General features: G+C 40.0%; 1 protein-coding gene and 1 pseudogene across 4 annotated transcripts in view; one reads left to right on the top strand and one right to left on the bottom strand.

Moving 5' to 3' along the window:
• Window positions 1-21,687, bottom strand: part of CWC22 (CWC22 spliceosome associated protein) — a 74,171-nt gene that overhangs the window by 45,625 nt on the left and 6,859 nt on the right. For 2 of the 3 annotated variants that reach the window (XM_089328029.1, XM_051848386.3), the window contains exons 2-4: window positions 7,988-8,125; window positions 2,321-2,388; window positions 234-344 (exon numbers count right to left, since the gene is read on the bottom strand). In XM_089328029.1, the coding sequence (XP_089184155.1) occupies window positions 234-344; window positions 2,321-2,388; window positions 7,988-8,014 (206 nt within the window). In that variant the 5' untranslated portion in view covers window positions 8,015-8,125. Of the gene's footprint in view, window positions 1-233; window positions 345-2,320; window positions 2,389-7,987; window positions 8,126-18,546; window positions 18,690-21,687 lie in introns of all 3 variants that reach the window. The other variant, XM_070070512.2, reaches the window with a different exon arrangement.
• Window positions 13,295-14,659, top strand: LOC138848968 (protein AF1q-like; annotated as a pseudogene). Its single transcript, XR_016230732.1, has one exon. The product of XR_016230732.1 is annotated as a protein AF1q-like (transcript).

Genomic DNA, 21,687 nt, shown 5'->3' with positions numbered 1-21,687 from the left:
TTTGTCCTGGCCCAGCTATGGCACTTGAAGCCATTTGTGGGGTGAGCCAGAGGATTGAGGATCTCTCTCTGACTCTCCCTCTCTCTCTACTCGTTCAAAAAATATAAAATCTTAAAAAAAAAAAAGGAAGCCTGGAGCTTAATAACATTCAATTAACACTAGCTGCTACTATCGATTTTATTATTAGGCATAAAGAATACCATTTTTCTACAGTTAAAATTTTCAGTACTAACCGTGACTCCGTGCTATCATCGTAAGAACGTCCTCTCCTTGAACGCTCATGGTCTGACCTGTTATAGTCAAAGTAGTCTCTATCCCGGGGGGATCTTTCTTGTTCTGCATATCTAACAGAAAATAAGAAAATCAAAGTTGTAAGTTCAAAATAACTGTTACAAACCCCTCTGGAAAGTTTAATGCTAGTAATGCTAAAGCAACTCTATAACTGAGCAACATCTTGTCAAACTGTTTTTAACAAACCGTTCATTTTGCTAACACCCAGTCATTCAGTCAGAATTACATAAACTGACTTCAAGCACAGCGAAACTACTCTTGGAACTGACTTAATCAGACCTCTTCATCTTGATTCATGTTGTCCTCACTGGGAGATACGTATATGGATACCACACATAATTGGTGGGGAAAAGGCTATCCTGCAACGAATCCTTTTGTTTAGTTGGTTCATTCATCACAACACTGATATTACCATTTCAGTATATCAGTGTGTGGTCTCCATAAGGACCAATATAACTCTACTGACTATTCATCAGCTATTACTCTTGCAACTGCATTATTGGATAGCAATGAAAATGGCTTGAAATTATAAGCATATAAAGATGAATGGGGCTGGAACTGTAGCTCAGCAGGTTAAAGCCCCGGCCTGTAGTACCAGCATCCCATATGGGTTCAAGTCCTGGTTGCTCCACTTCCAATCCAGCTCCCTGCTAATGCACCTGGGGAGGCAGCAGGCGGTGGCTCACGCCCTTGTGCCCCTACACCCACATGTAAGATCCAGAAGAAGCTCCTGGCTTCAGACTAGCTCAGCTCCAGCCATTGTGGCCATTTGGGGAGTGAAACAACAGATGGAAAACCTTCTATCTTTCTGTCTCTCCCTCTCTTTGTAACTCTTTCAAATAAAATAAAATAAATCTTTAAAAAAATAAATGAATAGTATCAGACCTGTTATTCGAATTTTAAAAGTCAATAAAATCACAGAACTTTCAGAGAAGCCAAATAAACGTATGTATAATAAATACACATGGAAACATAATCTGTATTTTTTACACACATCCACAATTAAGTTAGGCACATAGGATTGTCTATGTGTATAAGGAGAAGGTTTTTTTTATTACTGTTCATTTTTAATATGGAAGCAGTTAACTGGTGAAAGGTAAGAAGTCACAAACCAGGACAATTAACTTAATGTCCACAAAGCAAAAGTTTTTAGAGATATTCAGCACAGTGAAATAAGAAGTACACAGGGAGTAAGGCTGAGGTTAGACAACAGAAGGAAATTTAAAGGATACTCCTTGCTTTATAATTTTTTTCTTTTAATCTGAAAGGTAAGGAGATAGAGAGAGATCCTCCATTCACCAGATTACTTACCAGATACCCAACAAGAGCTAGAGCTAGGCTAGGCTGAAGCCAGGAGGCCAGAACTCAACTTGGGTTTCCCATGTGAATGGCGGGGATCCAAGTGCTTGAGCCAGGGTAAATTTCCCAGGGCAATACCAGTGGGAAGCTAGAATTGGACACAGAGTCAAGACCCAAACCCAGATAAACCAACATGGAATGTAGGCATCCCAAGTAAGGTGGTTACCACTGCACCAAACACACATCTAATAAATTATGGTTAAAGGTCATAGTTTATTAAGTGAAATAACATTAGTCCTAATATGAGTGCACGATGCACAATAATGGTACAATTTTTAAAATCATTTACCTTAACATTATCATGATAAGATGATTTAAGGTATATAAAAATATAGCTAAATAAATATAAACAGCAGTAACAGCAAAGGCAGCCCTTCAAAATAATGCAATTTCAACTCAATTTTCTATTTCAGAAACTCTCATTCTATTAGTATTTGAGATACTAAAATTATTTTTCACCTAAATAATTATACAAAATCTGGAGTTATTTACTAGTTAACTCCTAAAATAATTACTCAAGGAAGATTCCTCTTATGGCTCATTCCAGTAACACTGGTTGTAAAACCATTAAGAAGAAGCTGTCCATCCTAAAAACGGGAACCCAACAGGTAAGTTATTGCACAAACTTATAAAAAATTAAACTGTATTCATAACATATAAAATCATTTACCTGTCTTCTGGAGAGGAGGACCTCTGATATGAATTATAGTTGTCCCTTCTGTCATGACCAGATGAGTACTGTCAGGGAAAAAAGGAAACATTTCAAAAATCATTTCTATTCAAAACTATGTAGAAATGAAATCTATGTATATGTTTCAGAAAATCAAAGTACTTCAGAAATTTTAAGAATTAAAATAATTTAAATTATCCGTAAGAGTTTATTACTTTAGTCTAGCATCCTAAGAAAAAATAAAGCAATGAGTAATCTGTTCTGCGATCTGTGTGTTTCTTTCTTAATGAGAAAAGACACATTTAAAAATAGAAAATTATTCTGAACAGACATGTAAATAAGCTCTAACTTCCTGATTTTATGACTTTGTAATTCATAGCCATTTCAGTCTAATATTCATTACCACAAAAAATTGTCAAAATAATATCATTAACTACTGAATTTTTGAATAGCATACACCAACTAGGTTAAATCTTTGTGTGTGAATAAGTACATAACAAGATTCATAATTTAAGGTAGCCATAGTTTGGTTGTTATTTTATAGTAAAGGCAGCCATCTTGAAATCTTGTTTCTAATCTGTATAACAAAGTTTTAAAAGCTGTTTAACAACACATGAAGTGGAACTGTTCAGTGTGTATGACATGTGTTTCCATAAAACTTCACAAGATCCTAAGCTAAATACAGAATGCGAGATTCACTGAGGTCAACAGTTACTTAAATTACAGTACTGACTGAGGACTTATTAAAGACATAGTCCTTCCTGTGCAGACATTCTGAAGGGTAGGGAGCACCCTCAAGAATCTTATGACCTTAGAGAAGAGAGATGCTTATAAAGATTTTTACAATCAAACACATCAGATTAGATATTCCTGAGAGAGAAAAGAGCAACAGAGAAAAAAGGAAGAAGAAAAGTTGTATTTATGAAATGCATGAAGTTCGTATACCTTCAACAAAAGGTTTCTGGGTTAAAAGAAATAAAGAAAGAAACTAAGTAAAACCAAAAATTAAAAAAAAACAACCCTCAACATATTAAGTTCAGCAGTTATACTGCTGCTTGGGACACTTGCATGTTATATTGAAGCCCTTGGTTCAGATCCCGGTTCTACTTCCAATTCTAGCTGTTTATTAATGTGCATCCTGGGAGGCAGCGGTCGACGGCTTAAGCAGTTGGGTAACACTTCCACCCACGTGGGGGACTTGGACTGAGTTCTTGGCTCCTGGTTTTGGCCAGACCCAGCCCTGGCTGTTATGGGCATTTGGGGAATGAATTATTAGAGGGGTGATCTCTGTCACTTTACCTTTCAAATGTATCAAGTAAATAAATAAGTAAATAAACAAACATTTTTGAAAATGAAAAAAAAAAGTTTCTACTTCTCTAAATTCACAGTTTGAGAATGACCAGTTAAGAATAAATTTGCTTTCAAATAGGACAAATCCAAGTACTACCATGTGTATTTTTGGAGCCATTTATGTTTGGGATAAACAGCACACAACATTAACAGACTCTACAATAAAATTTTGGACATAATGCAATTTTCCTTCTTCCCCATCCAAATGACACCTACATCCCACACTTTGCACTTTGTATGTTCCCTGTGCTTGTAATACAAGAACTTGTTTAGTCAGACATGCCTGACTATGACTTTCTCAAGTGTATATGACCAGCCAGGTTAAACAGAAGGCACAATAGTCCAACACGTTAAAACTGGAAAAGCAGGAAAGATTTCACAAAAGTGTTAAGACATAGGAAAAATTTCCAATCAAAAATCATAATTATGCTTACAAAGTTCTTAATGTTCTAAAATGTAAGATCCTTTAAATAGTCCATTTTACTGGTAGACACAAAGTGTATGATGAAAGTTAACATTCTTGTGTTAAAATTATTTTTTTTAAAATCTATTTCCAAGAGTTAGAGACCAATCTTCTATCTGCTGGTTCACGCCCCAGACAGCCTCAACAGCCAGGAGCCAAGAGCTTCTTCTGTGTCTCCCATGTTGGTGCAGGCGACCAAGCACTTGGGCCATCTTTCACTGCTTTCCTAGACCACTGGCAGGGAGCTGGATTGGAAGTGGAGCAGTTGGAACTCTAACTTGCACCTATATGGGATGCCAGCATCACAGGTGACAGCTTCACCCGCTGTGCCATAACGCCAGCCCCTAAAACAATCATTTAAGAAAGCAGTTTAAAGATAATTTCAAAAAAGTCCACACACTCTTTCCAAAGTGACAGAATCATAAGCTTGGGCAACTCAGGTTGATGTAATACACGTAGTGAATGGTTTTAAGTCTTTGATTTATACTTTGTTCTAAAAACCAGGTGGTTTAGCAGTAGATGTAGCATCCTAGATCCAAGATTTCATCAATCTTAAAAAGACTACACCTACTGTCAGATTATTAGGTTCATGACCCAAGAATCCTTATATATTCAGATTCTTGTAAAACTGTTTCTTTATACTATACTGGATCTCTGGTACAGTTGTTTTTTCAGCCAGGAAATGCTAACAATACATATTAAACCTGCTGGGTCAGGAATATGTGCTGTGACAGAAGTCAACAGAGCTAGGTAATCATCTGGTCAGAATTTGAGTAAAATTATTTTAGTATCTGTAGTGGTGAAAAAACCAAAAGTTTGTCATATGTGTTCATGTATGCATGTCTACAGTATGTAGAAGAAAAACGCTTGGGGCCAGCATTGTGGCGTAGCAGGTAAAAACGCCACCTGCAGTGCCAGCATCCCATGTGGACATCAGTTTGAGTCAGCTGCTCCACTTCCGATCCAGCTCTCTGCTATGGCCTGGGAAGGGAATGGAGGATGGTTCAAGTCCTTGGGCCCCTGCACCCATGATGGGGACGCAGAGGAGGCTCCTGGCTTCAGACCGGCGCAGCTCTGACCATTGCAGCCAACTGGGGAGTGGGCCAGTGGATGGAAGACCTTTCTCTCTCTGCCTCTGCCTCTCTCTAACTCTGCCTTTCAAGCAAATAAATAAATCTTAAAAACAACAACAACAACAAAAAAGACAAACACTTGCCTGGAAAAAAAAAAAAAGGCGACAGAGAACAATAAAACTGTACCATCTACTTTTTTTTTTTAAGGCAAAGCCATTATTTTGATTACATTAGAGAAGGCTTCAATTCCATGTTAATGATTTTTAGCACATCTCTGCAACATCTGCTGTAAGAGAGGGGAACCAAAAACACTGAAGTAGTGAGTCAGAAGCAGTTTATAATATGATCAAGTAACAAAGAATTGGACACACACAAGTGTTAATAGGAAATGCTGAGTAGGAAACAACACTGTGGCACAGAGGACTGAGAGATTATAATGGGTTATGGGGAATTTTAATTTGGCTTTGGTGAATGAACAGGATTTCACCAAGAAAAAATCATTCTGGAGTATGATCCAAATATTAAGAACCTGAATTTCCCTATTTACCTTATCACAGAGTTTAGACTGTAAGTCAGAGCAATAGTTGAAGACATTAAAATTCTCTAAGTTATTCAAGAAGCAAAACAAATCGTCTTTACATAGAGAGAGCAGTGTAAGGAAGTAAGTGGAGAAGGCAGTTTGGATCCAGTGGCTTTGAGTATCCACTAGGCTTAGGGATAGGGAACTAGTCTTCAAGAAGGAACAGAGAAGCACCTGGAAGACAGAGAGCTCAGTAAACAAACTAAGGAAGCCACAGCAAGGCTCAAGGAAAAAAACTGGGGCTCCTAAGCTGAAGCCTTACAAACCTAACAGGTGAGTTCTCAGAATAGCAAAGGAAGATCCAAGCTTCATGTGAAGAATGGGCCACATCCTGGCCAGCTGACCTGTTGTGGCAACAGAAAGGAGAGGCGGAGGCAGACTAAACAGAACTGGCAGGGAGTGCCAAGCCCCTGTGTGTGAATGGCATGCTGACTCCCAGGCTAGGCAGATGTACACAGGACACATCAGAACCATGAGAGGGATATATGAAGAAGCAAAGTCCAAGACGGGAAGGAAAAGAATTCTGAGAAAAAGGAAACATTTCTCCCTCGCTGTAAAAGGTAACCAGTCCAAAGATCTGAGCACTCTTTGTGTAGCACAGCTCAGCCAAGTGCCGATTCTGCGCAAGGTCTGCTTTTAATTTGAGTGCCCGGCACCTAACGTGGAGTCGACCACCTACTGGACCTTCAATAAGTTAACTGTTTAAGTAACAAAGGACCAGTGAGTACAACCCTCAAAGAGGCAGATTTCAGAACTTATGAAAAGAGAGCTAGTTTAGAAGACAGTGAGCCCCCTGCCAACAGAAATGCAAGCAAAGGCTAAAAGTCTGGCTAGCAGGGAAGCTGAAGAGTGTCACCTCACATGACAAAGACAGGAAAAGATGACAGCTGAGGCTGACTTAGTCTGTAAGTCCTAGCTACTTACTACAGTTTAATAATCACTTACTATACACTACAACTTATACCCACAGCCTGCTGTCAAGGTGTTTGTCAAAGAAGAAAGTATAGGTATGCAGAGCTAGTAGAGAAGTGAAGAGAGGAGTGCCTATATCTATAATCAAACAAAAAACATATTTTCCTCTTTGCTGAATCCAAAGCCCAGGAAGCGATACTGGCTTGCACATTCATACAGTTGAAAACAAAAAGAAACTAGATGATTTGCTCTCCTGCCAAGTCCACTCAGAGGCAGAACAGTTTTAAAAGCAGATGGAGTGACTGTTCCCTGTTAACTGCTCTGACTGTAACTCCTACAATTCCTCCCTTCTTATAACCTATTAAAGTCACACTAACAGGTGTGCCTTTGCACATGCTATCCCTCTTCCTGGAATGTTCTTCTCCCAACATATGCATGATTAAATTGTCTACTTCAAGTCTCTGCTCAGATGGCTATCTTTTCTATGGATCATACACTTATCCCACTAAAAACTGCAACCCCTGGGTGCTACTAATCTTCTTTACCCTATATTATTTCTTTGCTCCTTAGCACAAGTCTAGCACTTAACACCTACATATCAAGTTTATGATTTTGTACTGTCCCTCCTCTAAAATGTAAACTGCATGAGAACAAGGATTTTTGTATTGTTCACTATTCTGGACGAGGGCTTAGAATAGTCACTGTAATACAGTAAGAATTCAACTTGAATAAATGAATGTATACTGCTTAAAGCAGAGCACAGAATAAAGAGCGTGAACATTCATGCACAGGAAATATGCAACCAAACTCACACAGTGGATAGATACACAGAAACCTACACCAACGGAAGGAAGGAAGGAAGGAAGGAAGGAAGGAAGGAAGGAAGGAAGGAAGGAAGGAAATATTTGTCTTCTACTTCAAGCTCTTTCAGGAAGGCACACTGTTAGATGAGAATAACAGTGGGATTTCCTGTAGTATTTGTATTAATTTTTCTTTTGTTTATGTCACTGACATGACTTGTGCAGGCACTGATGCATATGTGTGTGTGTATACACATAAACACACATACACACAGATATCCACATACAAACGCTAGTCTTTCAACCACCTTTCTGCACACTCTTACTTCCATCTGGCCAAGTGTCTACGTGAGAAATTGTGCAAGTTACATGAATATGATACCATTCTACTGCCTAGATCTAAAGTTCTAATTATATAAGCACATTTTTGTTTAAAGGATAGATATCAGCTATAAATTTGTGTCTTCTATTATTATAACTTTCACTTACTTTTATCTGTGCCACACTACTTTTCATTTTGTAGCCTGCTGGTCCAATAAATCAAAGATTCTTCAAGTCGGTCCAAACAACAAGTGACCAATGGGCTGAATTCCTTGACAGTTTACTTTTTCTATCTGCAAACATCACCTATAAAATACATCAAAGAAAATCTGGTTGACACTGATAAAATGTGTATGAAATAACAATACCTTTTTTTCCACATAGTGGGAATTTGAACCCCTTATTTTTCTTAATAAGCACAGATAAGATAAACAATTAAATAAAAATTCAAAATAATCCTTAACAGTTCATGTTTTAGTAGAAAAGACTCCATGTACAAAAGAGCAAACAGAGGGGATTTTATGCTAACGACTCAGAACAAAAGTTAATTTAAAAACAGACATTCATTGAAGGCAGCTTATACCTAACATTATAAAACAGTATTATGATATAAAAAAAAGAGAAAAGGAAACAACTTTAAAAGAGAAACTCTATAAACAATGTAAAATATTTAATGTTTCTATATAAACTAAGAATGAAATATCCAATATTTCTGCAATAATGATCACTCAGAAATATACTTCACAACGAAATATAAATTAATAAGCTAAAACAATTAGGTCTCAGTGTCATCTATTAAAGATACAAGGCTTCAGATACATATACAAATGAAAACTAAGTATTTGGATCAGAATAAAACCAGCCATCAATATAAATTATGGTTTATCTGGCAAATGAAATTTAGTAGTTTCCACAAAATGTTAAACTGATAGTTATGTTCACAAAGAACTGAAATTCAAGCATTTTATCGGAATTATATTTCTAAAGGGTCTAAGATAATGAAATCAAAAAATAAAATGATTAAAAGATACAGAGTTATGGCAGTATTATGGCACAGCAGGTTAAGCTGTTGCCTGCAATACCAGCATCCCATATGGGCCACAGTTCCAAGTCTGGGCTGCTCTACTTCTAAACCAGCTCCTTAGTGTGTCTAAGAAAGTAGCAGAAGATGGCTCAGGTGCTTGTCATGTGGGAGACTAGGAAGAAGCTCCTGGATCCTGGCCTCAACCCGGCCCAACCCTGGCTACTGCAGCCACTAGGGTAGTCAACCAGTGGATAGAAGATCTCTTTGTGTCTTTCCCTCTGTCTCTGTAACTCTGCCTTTCCAAAAAAAGAAAATCAATTACATATGTTCAAATAGACTATATACACAAAGTACTGGCACCCAGTTCTTTTCAGAGATGCCCTCTTGACCTGTCAGGTATATTCTCGTCATTAAACTTTGCTGGCATACTTACTGCTAAAAGAAAGGGGGAGGGGCACTGCATTTAGTACCAAAATAAATTAATACGAGTAGGAAATTTTTTAAAAATTAGAATGCCATAGGGTCAGCACTGTGGTGTAGCAGATAAAGCTGCCGTCTACAGTGCCAGCATCCCATATGGGCACTGATTCAAATGCCAGCTGTTCCACTCCTAATCCAGTTCTGTGCTATAGCGTGGGAAAGCAGAAGATGGCCCAAATCCTTGGGCCCCTGCACCCGCATGGGAGACCTGGAAGAAGCTCCAGGCTCCTGGCTTTGGATTGGCCTAGCTCCGGCAGTTGTGACCATTTGGGGAGCAAACCAGTGGATGGAAACCTTTCTCTCTCTGCCTCTGCCTCTCTGTAACTCTGCCTTTCAAATAAATAAATAAATTTTAAAAATTAATTTAAAAAATTGAATGCCAGGCAGAGTATTAAAGATTACTTTTTCCTCAAGGAGTTACTATTAGAGTTGTGTGCAAAGCTCAGCCCTGTTTCTGACTGGCAAGATGTCCTAAAACATCTTTTGATTTTATTTTTTTCAAGAGCTATTCTTGTCTTAAATCATCTTAGCCATATAACAGTAAAGTCTATCTAGAATCTTATTAGGCCCTCTACTATGACATTACTGTATGAATTAAGTTCAGGTGTTTGAACTCAAGTTTCAGAGTAACTTATACTACTGAACGTTATACATTAGATAAACAATGGAGAAAATCTCTGAATAAGTTATGGAAAATGCTTCATAAAGTCAGACTCTGTAGTAGCAGGCAGAAAAGGAGCATGTCTTCCTCTCCTCAGTCTATCCTGATACAATGCAGAAATTGCAACCTTAATAAAGCTTTGTTATCAAAAGTCAGATTACAAAAAAAATTACACTGGAGAAAGAGGCAGTTGGAGCCTAGAAAGCATCAGACATAAAATAATTACACTATTCTCTTATAATAATTTAATTAATAATGGAGCTTTGATTCCCAAGGACACTGAAAAGCCCATTAGGTATTTCTGCATTAAAAAAAAAAAAAAAAACACTTTTTAATTTTTTATTTGAGAGAGATCTCTCATCTGCTGATTCACTCCCCCAAGTGCCCCCAACAGCAGGCAGCTGGGCCAGGCCAAAGCCAGAACAGGCAACCAGGAACTCAATCCAGGTCTCCCACATGGGTGACTGGAATCTAGTTACTTAAGTCATTACTGCTGCCTCCCAGGGTCTGTGTTAGCAGGACGTTGGAATTAGGAGCTAGAGACAAGAATCAAATCCAATTACTCTGATGTGGGACTTGGGCAGGCATCCTAACATTCTGTTAGGCCAAATGCCTGACCCTTGGTGCAAATTTTTAAAAAGGGAACAAGGACTTCCACTTTTGAAATGGCTCAGCAATTTCTACTGTACCAATCGTTTCACAGACAACAACCAAAACCTGACGACCCTGGAGACTGCACAAAAACAGGCTGATTTCAGAGGGGAGGAGACACCTGGGAACAGGAGCAAGAAGGAGTTATCCCTTTATTAGGACTTTGGCCTGGGGACAAGCTGCGTCTGTATCATGCAAAGGTGGTGAACAATGAGGGGAAAGCTGCAGTCTTTGTCCTGTGAAGAACTAGAGGACTGCATCTGGGGGAGGCAAGCAGAGAAGGGGAACCCACACAGGCTGGCCTTAAACCTCAAAAACCTGTAACTACTTGCGAATCAACACATGGAAAAAACAGATTCCTACAATGGACACAAGAACTGAATACTTGAACTGCTACTCAAGAGCCTAGAGCTTGCAATTTAAATCCTTTAAAAAGTTGCCACTCCTCAGAGGAATTTAACAGCATTCAAAATCTTTATAAAAGTAACTGTATATATATATATGGCCAAATTTAAGAGAAAAAACTAGAGGAAACCAACACTAACATGACCCAGATACTGGACTAGGCATATTAGGTTTTCAAAGCATGATTTTTAAAGCACATTCAAACATGCAATGGAAAAAAAATGCCTAGGAAATTTCAGTAAATTAGAAAGCAGAACCAAACAAATTCTAAAACTCAAAAATATACAAAATTAAAAACTTATGGGGCCAGTGCTGTAGCTCACTAGGCTAATCCTCCACCTGCGGCGCCAGCACCCTGGGTTCTAGTCCCAGTCAGGGTGCCAGATTCTGTCCCAGTTGCTCCTCTTCCAGTCCAGCTCTCTGCTGTGGCCCGTGCAGTGAAGGATGGCCCAGGTCCTTGGGCCCTGCACCTGCATGGGAGACCAGGAGAAGCACCTGGCTCCTGGCTTCGGATCGGCACAGCGTGCTGGCCGCAACGTGCTGGCTGTAGCGGCCACTTGAGGGGTGAACCAATGGTAAAAGGAAGACCTTTCTCTCTAACTCTGTCAAAAAAAAAAAAAAAAAAACCAACTTATGGAGTATATAAACCACAGGATGAAGATAGAAGTCACCGAAACTCAAGATGAATCAACAGAAATTATTCAATCTAAAGAACAAAGAAACAGAAAAATAAGATTAAGAGAGCGCAGTAGGGAGAGAGCTTGTTGCTCTAGTCTAGAAGAGTTTTAAAAAAGTGGAAAGAGAGCAGTCTCAGGGAAGAGTTAGGGAGAAAACAGCAGAGGAAACTCTACACAAATTGGAGGAATACAGTGGACCTACGTGAAAGGCAAGGACACACACAACTCAGGACCCCAGCAGCCAAGAGCCTCCGCACCAGCATTGGAGAGTGAGGTGTGACCAGACTGCAGCAGCCCAAGCCACTGGCAAAACACTTGCAGGAAGAGCCTAGAGGGAACCCAGCTTAGAGCCCTGTTGGGGATAGTGTGTGTACCTGCCAAACTAGGGGAGAAAAAACAAAGGGGAGGGCACATTTTCCCTCTCCCTAATCGCACTGCAATGGCCTCCTGTAACAAGGTGAAAGAGAGCAGGCACCATTTTGGACAGACACTGTGCCAGCTTGTGTCTGTGCCCAGCAACTAGCCAAGCAGAGGCTCCTGAGTCTGGTGGGGAGAACAGACAGAGGCTGGGTGCTCGTGACTGTGGGAGGCTTGTGTGCCCAGACTGTAAAACACTGAGGCTGTGTAGGGGGACTCAGAGTGTGGCTGCAACACTGGGCAGTCACCGCAAGAGGCTTCAAACGATCAGGGCTCCTTAGTTACCTGGTGAGGGATACTGCTAGGGAATCTGAACTTACACTGGGGCTAGTCCCCAGGCACTGGTCTCTGTTGAGGAGAGGAACTCAGCTGAGTGTACACCAACAGACAAGAACAAACCTCTCTCTGATAAAAAAAGAAAAAAGATTTACCACACCAAGCCTGAGTGTGTCACCTGTCACGCCCTTCACCCTGGAACACTGAACAGAACTCCTAAGCCACACCCACCACATGCTTCTAGGTATTCGTATTCCTTGAAAGCAGATACTCCCCTAATCCACACAACTTAGTCCAAAGATAAAAGCTGCTACAGCAAAAAAAACAAGGAAGAAACCAACAAATATCTCCATAAATGCCGAATAACAAATGCACCAATTCAAGAAACAAGAATAAGGAAGACAACATGATGCCCCTCAAAAATACAACAATTCAATGCTAGATTGTGAAGATGATGAGATTGAAGAAATGCCAAAAATGGAATTCAAAAAATCAATCATAGAATTGCTTAAAAGTAATCAGAAGCAAATGCACAAACCAATAGAATCCATACATGACATGAAAGAAAATTTCTCCCATGAAATTGACATCTTAAAGAGAAATCAAAATGAAATCCTGGAAATGAAAAATTCATTAGAACAAATAAAAATGCAGTGGAAAGCCTTAACAGAACCAGTGAAGCAGAAAAAAAAAATCCATCTTAGAAGACAAAGCACAGGAAATTATACAGTAAGACCAAACACAAGAAGAAATTAGAAAACGAAAAAATACTGTCGGGAATCTACCAGATACTATCAAATGACTCAACACACAGGTCTATATTTGACCAAGGAGCTAAAATCAATCCCTGGAGCAAGGACAATCTCTTCAACAAATGGTGCTGGGAAAACTGGATTTGAACATGCAGGAATATGAAGTAGGACCCCTACCTTACACTTTACATAAAAATTCTCTCAAAATGGATTAAAGACCTAAATCTATGACCCAATACCATCAAATTATTAGAGAACACTGGGGAAACCCTGAAAGATATTGGCACAGGAAAAGAGTTCTTAGAAAAGATCCCAGAGGCACAGGCAATCAAAACCAAAATTAGCACACAGGGTTACATCAAATTGAGAAGCTTCTGTACTGCAAATGAAACACTCAGGAAAGTGAAGAGGCAACCAACAGAACGGGAGAAATTATTTGCAAACAATGCAACTGAAAAAGGATTAATAACCAGAATCTACAAAGAGATCAAGAAACTCCACAACAATACAAACAACCCAGTTAAGAAATGGGCACAGGACTTAAACAGGACATTGTTCAAGAGAGGAAATCCAAATGGTCAGCAGACACACAAAAATATGTTCAGGATCACTAGCCATCAGGGAAATGTCAATCAAAACCACAATGCCGTTTCCCTTTACCCCAGTTAGAATGGGTTTCATACAGAAATCAACAAACAAATGCTGGTTAGGATGTGGGGAAAAAGGTGCTCTAATCCACTGTTGGTAAAAGCACTATGGAAGACAGTTTGGAGATACCTCAGAAATCTGAATATAGACCTACCATATGACCCAGCCATCCCACTCCTAGGAATTTACCTAAGGGAAATGAAATCAGCAAATAAAAGAGCTATCTGCACCTCCATGTTTATTGCAACTTAATTCACAATAGCTAAGACATGAATTAACCTGGGGAGGACAGGCTCACTCACCGAAGCCAGAGAGGGAGTGAGAAGACAAAGCCATCACTTCCTAACAGCAGTCCTCCTCTCCAGCCCAGAGCGGACCCCGAGCCCCCGAGGCACTCCCTCCATCTCTGCAGCACGCTAGTAATTCCTTAATAACAGGAAGCTATGAGGGACCCCGTGAGTAGCCAATACAGCTCCTTTCTTTTCTGGAGGATGCCTATCCCAGAACTGGATCTGTCAGAACTGGAAGGCTTGGGTCTGTCAGATACACCCACCTATAAGATGAAGGACAGCAGCGCTTGGCAATGTGACTGGGCAAGCACCTGGAGCAGAGAAGAACCTTGAAGGTGACGCTCTCCTTGAGTACAGCACCTTCAACTTCTGGAGGGCTCCCATTGCCAGCATCCACTCTTTCGAACTGGACTTGCTCTAAGGCTGAGACTTCTCCCACCACCTTTCCCTCATTGTCTTGCCTTTCCATACCTTACCCATTTTAATCTTGTTCTTTCTCCCTCTATTGTGTTGGTGTGCTGATGAATCTGCCAGAGTTTGAACTGCATGTATGTATGTATGTATGTATGATTTATCTATCTATGTTTCTCTCAAAAGCCCTCAAGGCACAAAGTAAAGGGTTCAGATAATGGAATATTGGGGGGAAAAAAAAAAGACATGAATTAACCTAAATGCCCATCAACCAAAGACTGGATAAAGAAATTATGGGATATATACTCTGGGGAATACCACATAGCATTAAAAAAAGAAAAAGAAAAAAAAAGAAAGGAGGGAGGGAGGGAGGAAGGGAGGAAATCTGATCATTTGCAACAAAATGGATGATTCTGGAAAACATCATATTTAGTGAAATAAACCAGTCCCAAAGGGACAAATACCATATATTCTTCTTGATCTATGACAACAATAGAGCACCTAAATGGAAATCTGTAGGAGTGAAATTGAAACTTTAAGAAGCAATGACTTGGTAGTCCTTGACTGTCAAGGAACAATCTTTTTTCTCTCCATACTATTTGTTGAACTCTTTAACATAATGTTAATCATATGTGTATAAAGTCAATAGAAAATAGATCTCGGTAAAAAATAAGAGTGGGAATAAGACAGGTAGGAGAAAGTTTGTAACTGTAAAGCTGTATAGTTCTGCATACATTCCTATGGACTTACTTCTTCTAAGTGTATAGTTTAAAAACTTGTTATGGTACCCCAAATTTCATTAAGCTATGTGATAAAAATGCCATCTTAAGTGTTAAAGCGACCATATTAAGCATTAAAGTGACCATGATATAGATAGGATTAAGTGTTAAAGGATCATATAAATAAGATCAAGTGTTTTTTGGTACTAATAATAGAAAGAATTAAAAAGGGGAGAATGTTCCAGCACAGGAAGCAGTCCACACAGCAGATTCAGAATTACAATCACTCTAAATAACACTCTGACCTCAGAGTCAGCCCACAAGGCATTCTGGTCTGGCTGAAAAGCCCATGAGAACATTTCAGGCATGGAAAGCCAAGATATTGTGGCAAAAAAATGTCCTACATGAAGGATCTCTATGAGAGAGACCTTAGTGGAAAGAAAGGGCCATCAAAGAAAGATGTACTTTTCTTTGAAGGGAGGAGAGAACTTCTACTTTGCATATGGCCTTGTCTAAATACTGATGGAGATTGTGGATTCAAAAGGCTTCCATAGCCTTGGCAGCTCATATCAGGAGCCTTGGGTGATCACTGACATACATAAAGAGTTTTAATTGTTAAATTAACAACAGAAGTCACTGTGCACTTACTCCCCATGTAAGACCTCTCTCCTTAATGAGTTGTACTATGAGAATTAACTGCAAAACTTGTTCTCAAACAGTACTTTATATGTTGTGTGGGGAAGGGAGTTAAAACTGTTGAAATCTTTACTTAATGTAGAGTTGGTATGTGTATAAAGTTAATTGAAAACAAATCTTATGGAGAACAGGAATGGGAGAGGGACGAAGTGGTGAGGTGGGAGGGCAGGTATGGTGGGAAGAATCATTTTATATTCCTAAAGCTGTGCTTATAAAATTTATACTCATTAATTTTCTTTGGGAAAAAAAAACACAGAAACAAAAATTTTAATGAAGGTCATGTGGGACAATATCAAAGGAACGAATATACATGCAACTGAAGTCCAAGAAGAAAATTAACATTAAGACAAAAAAACTTCAATGAAAAAAAAGCCAACATTGCTCCAATTTTACAAATTTGAGAATCTGTAAATTGCTTGAGTGTATAAAGTAGGATAAATATTTTTTAAAGCCACACTTACACTAGTCATAGACATAGATGAATACAAATGAAGTATCCTTAATCTGAAAGCATGTATGACATACAGAAAAGTTTCAGATTTTGAAGCACTGTAGATTTCAAGTTAAAACAATCTAATAAACTCTAAACAAATATTCCAAAATCCAAAAACATCTACAACCTGAAAAATTTCTGATCCCAAACATTTCAGACAAGGGATGCTCAACCTATAGTCAAATGACTGAAAATCAAAGATAAAGAGAAAATATTGAGCACAGTATAAAAAAAAACAACATAGGGGTTGGCTCTGTGGCGCAGTGGGTTAAAGCCCTGGCCTGAAGCACTGGCATCCCGTATGGGCACCGGTTCTAGTTCTGGCTGTTCCACTTCTGATACAGCTCTCTGCTATGGCCTGGGAAAGCAGAAGATAGACCAAGTCCTTGGGCACTGCACCCACGTGGGAGACCCGGCAGAAGCTTCTGGCTCCTGGCTTCGGATCAGCACAGCTCCAGCCATTGTGGCCATCTGGGGAGTGAACCAGCAGATGCAAGACCTTTGTCTGTCTCTACCTCCCTCCATAACTCTTTCAAATAAATAAAATAAATCTTTAAAAAAAAAAAATGATGGGGCTGGTTCTGTGGCACAGCGGGTAAAGCTGCTGCCTGCAATGCTGGCATCCCATATAGGCGCCTGTTTGAGTTCTGGCTGTTCCAGTTCTGATCCAGCTCTCTGCAAATGTGCCTGGGAAAGCAGTGGAGGATGGCCCAAGTGCTTGGGCCCTTGCATCTACATGGAAGATGCTTCAGTCTGGCTTCAGCCTGGCCCATTCCTGGCTGTTGTGGTCATCTGGGGAGTGAACCAGAGGATGGAAGATCAATATCTCTCTCTCTCTGTAGCTCTTTCAAATAAATAAATATTTGAAAATAATGGAAGCCCACAGTTTTTTCATAATACATATTTTTATGAAGTTTCTAAAGATTTGGATTGCAGAATTTTTTCTGCAGCAAAATAAATTTAACTTTTAATTCCATTTCTTTTAATTTTTTTGATGAACCCTCACATATTCATGCCTATCTAAGCCAGAAAAGATGAGAGGGGGAAAGGAAGGTAATTCCAATATCCAAGTCTCCTCAGTTTCCCAACTCTGAATGAGAAACCTTGCTTCTCAATTTTTCTTAAAGTATGAGTCACTTAGAAACTTCACAACTTACATATAGTGAAAAACGTGGTAATATACCAATTGAAATAAGACACTTACATTCCAAACGTATTAATTCCTACACATTCATGGCTAATATGCTTGCTGATGCATATAAAAGAGTATCTATATCAGTATTCTTTTTAAAGAAATATTTATTTTATTTATTTGAAAGAGTTACAGAGAGAGGTAGAGACAGAGAGAGAGAGGTCTTCCATCCACTGGTTCACTCCCCAGATGGCCACAACAGCCGGAGCTGTGCTGATCCGAAGCCAGAAGCCAGGAGCTTCCTCCAACTCTCTCACGTGGGTGCAGGGGCCCAAGGAATGGGCTATCTTCTACTGCTTTCCCAGGCCACAGCAGAGAGCTGGATTGGAAGAGGATCAGCCAGGACTAGAACCGGCACCCATATGGAATGCTGGCACTTTGGGCCAGGGCTTTAACCCACTGTGCCACAGTGCCAGTCCCCTTAGTATTCTTTAAACATAATAAATTATGGACACAATTTATAAACATTTATACAGTCTTATTCAATACTCAATATAATCTGTTTTGGTGATTTTTGTTTTTTGGCCTTATTTTTCAATGTGGGAACTGAAGCACATACAAAAAGTTGAAAAAAAAAAAAAAAAGTTGAAGCAATTTGTCCAAGTAAATTATAGCTACTAAATGACAGAGCTAAAATTCAAAGCCAGTTTTATCTGATGTCAAAACAATCTGACACCACATCCCTACAATAACGCCAGCATTAATAAATTGATGTCACATTAGTGAACATAAAATGGTACAGTCTCTATGATCCAGAAAACTTTCCATCCAAAACTGAGCTGATCCTTAAAAAGTTGAAGATGGGAAAGGCTGTGATACTATAATGAAGCATTACTTTTCACAAATGCTTATTTTTTTTTTTTAAGAGAGTTATTTATTTGAAAGTCAGAGTCACACAGAGAGGAGAGGCAGAGAGAGAGAGAGAGGTCTTCCACCTGCTGGTTCACTCTCCAGATGACCGCAAAGACCAGAGATGTGCCAATCTGAAGCCAGGAGCTTCTTCAGGATTTCCCATGTGGGTGCAGATGCCCAAGGACTTGAGCCATCTTCTACTGCTTTTGCAGGCCATAGCAGGAAGCTGGATTGGAAGAGGAACAGCTAGGACTCAAACCAGAACCCATGTGGGATGCTGGCACTGCAGGCGGCAGCTTTACCTGCTATGCCACAGCACCAGCCCCACAAATGCTTAATTTTAATTCCTTTAATTAGCATACCTAGAATTCACTGTGACCACATAAAACATGAGGAAATCAAATGCATGCCTGTGTTATGCAAGATAGAACATTTTCCTTTGCTATTCCTTTGGGGTCTTTTTTTTTTTTTTTTTTTTTTTTTTTAAGATTTATTTACTTGAAAGGTAGACAGAGAGATAGGTGTCTTCCATCAACTAGTTCACTCCCCAGATAGCCACAGTGGCTGGAACTGCAGCAGTCCAAAGCCAGGAGCTTCTTCTGGGTCTCTGACAAAGGTACAGAGGCCCCAGGACTTGGGCCATCTTCCACTGCTTTCCCAGGCCATAGCAGAGAGCTGGATTGGAAGTGGAGCAGCCGGGGACTCGAACCAGTGCCCATATGGGTTGTCAGCACTGCAGGTGGTGGTTTTATCCGCTACGCCACAGTGCCGGCCCCCTTTGGGGTCTTAAACCCAGTTCCCATCCCACTCCCTATGCCTTTAAAAAAAAAAGGCAATTTTCTAAATGTTTTATTTCTAGTTGCCTTACTTATTTAATGAGTTTTCTTTATCAGTCTCTTCCTTTCCCATTCTACCCTTCAAACTTCATCAACAAGTAATTTCAAGTGCAATCTGTTACATTTCCGTATCTCGGAATTTAAGTGTGAAATTGGTAATAGCATCAAGTCGACTGCTGCTGCAGTTCTAACCGAAAATGCATGAAGTACCATCATTGTCCAAATTTATACAGAATATGCCTGTAGGGAAATTCTGAGAGTTCAACATGTGCATGCTTGATACTTAGACTAATTGGAAATTCCTGCAGTGAGAGCAATTTATCTGGAGTTTATAGCTCTCCTTGCTCTTCTTAGCATCACTATGTAGATTTTATGATGAATTATTAAATTTTTCCCCTTGTCACAAGCAAGCACAAGCAACTAAGCAAAATCACACCTGCTTTCCTGAGCAAAGGGCATATTTTACAAAAGGAGACGTAGTACTCATGGGAGCACCAAATTCAAAACAATGAAGAATCTTCTCTGTTTCAGCAAGCACCAGAAAGCAAAATCTTTAGTAACACTTGTAAAAAGTACTTCAGACTGTTAACTAGAGGCTATGAAATCGCAAATTCTGCATTTATCTCAGTTCTGTATACTATTTGATTTGAGTAACAAAGAATAAACACAATATAAAAGCATTTGGGGCGAGAAATGTGCAGCAGGTTAAGCTGGCTGCCTGCCTTGTCAGCACCCCATATGGGCGCCAGTTCAAGTCCCACTGCACCACTTTCAATCCAGCTCCCTGCTAACATGTCTGGAAAAGCAGAGACAGATAGCCTGAGTGCTTACGCCCCTGCCAGCCATGCGGGAGATCTGCATGAAGCTGCTGGCTTCGGCTGGCCCAGCCCCAGCTATTGCAGCCATTTGGGGAGTGAACTAGTGGGTGGAAGATCTCTCTGTAACTCTGCCTTTCAAAATAAACAAAAACCTTTAAAATAAAAATTAAAAAACAGGCTGGCGCCGTGGCTCACTACGCTACTCCTCCGCTTGGGGCACCGGATTCTGTCCCGGTTGCTCCTCTTCCAGTCCAGCTCTCTGCTGTGGCCCGGGAGGGCAGTAGAGGATGGTCCAAGTGCTTGGACCCTGCACCCGCATGGGAGACCAGGAGGAAGCACCTGGCTCCTGGCTTCGGATTGGTGCAGTGCTCAGGCCATAGCAGCCATTTGGGGGGTGAACCAACAAAAGGAAGACCTTTGTCTCTCTCTCACTAACTCTACCTGGCAAAAAATAAAAAATAAAAATAAAAAATTTAAAAACGGAAGCATTTGACTTGTCTGTGACACCGTGCAGGGGAGAAAATCCCCACTTGGGGACATCTTACAACATTAAGATTCAGATGAGAAAAAAAATGACATTTCAATGAACTTGATGCCACCAATGTCTTACACTGAAAATTACTCATTAGCTGTGAGGAGATATCCTCCTTTCTTCTTCTTCTTCTTTTTTTTTTTTTTTTTTTTTTTTGACAGACTGAGTAGACAGTGAGAGAGAGAGAGAAGGTCTTCCTTTTTCTGTTGGTTCACCCTCCAATGGCCGCGGCAGCCAGAGTGCTGCAGCCGGTGCACCGCGCTGATCCGAAGCCAGGAGCCAGGTATTTCTCCTGGTCTCCCATGGGGTGCAGGGCCCAAGGACTTGGGCCATCCTCCACTGCACTCCTGGGCCATAGCAGAGAGCTGGACTGGAAGAGGAGCAACTGGGACAGAATCCGGCACTCTGACCAGGACTAGAACCCAGTGTGCCGACGTGGCAGGTGGAGGATTAGCCTAGTGAGCCGCAGTGCCAGCTGATATCTCCATTCTTTTTCTGCATCACGAAGCTAGTCCATGTAGTCCACATTTAAGTAAGCAATGACATAAAATCACATAGAAATATTCTTCTGAATTTTAAAAATTTACTGGTACACAGGAAGATTCTGGATGTACTGCTTTTTTGTCAGAACGTGGAATCTGTGAGAGCAGAAATTTGTCTATTTTTGTTTCAAAATTTCAATCAGCCTTCTCTGACTTATAGTATTTATTTCCTTTTGAGATTGCTTTAAAGAAAATCTCTACATCTGGGGTTCTTTGTCACTGATTCAACTGAAGCTAAATAGTGGCATTTATGTAATAAATTCCCTTTATTACATCCCCTCTTTAGTTCTCTTTCCCTACAGAGCTGAGATGTTTCTGATCCACACTTCCTGTCTCCAATTCTTCATGCCCCACTAACCGCTCTAGCCACTGTAATGTGGCTTTCCTTTCCCACTCCTCTACAGCATGTATCAAGGTTATACAACAATCTTCTGGCTGCTAAATCCAAGGGCTACTCCCTTTGTCACTGCTATGGGTTACTGCTAATGCCCTTCTC

The sequence above is a fragment of the Oryctolagus cuniculus genome, chromosome 3 (assembly GCF_051225735.1).
Source record: "Oryctolagus cuniculus isolate XC-2025 breed Fujian yellow rabbit chromosome 3, ASM5122573v1, whole genome shotgun sequence".
Taxonomy (NCBI): Eukaryota; Metazoa; Chordata; class Mammalia; order Lagomorpha; family Leporidae; genus Oryctolagus; species Oryctolagus cuniculus.
Note: the sequence above shows the minus strand (reverse complement) of the source record. Positions and strands in the feature narration are given on the sequence as shown.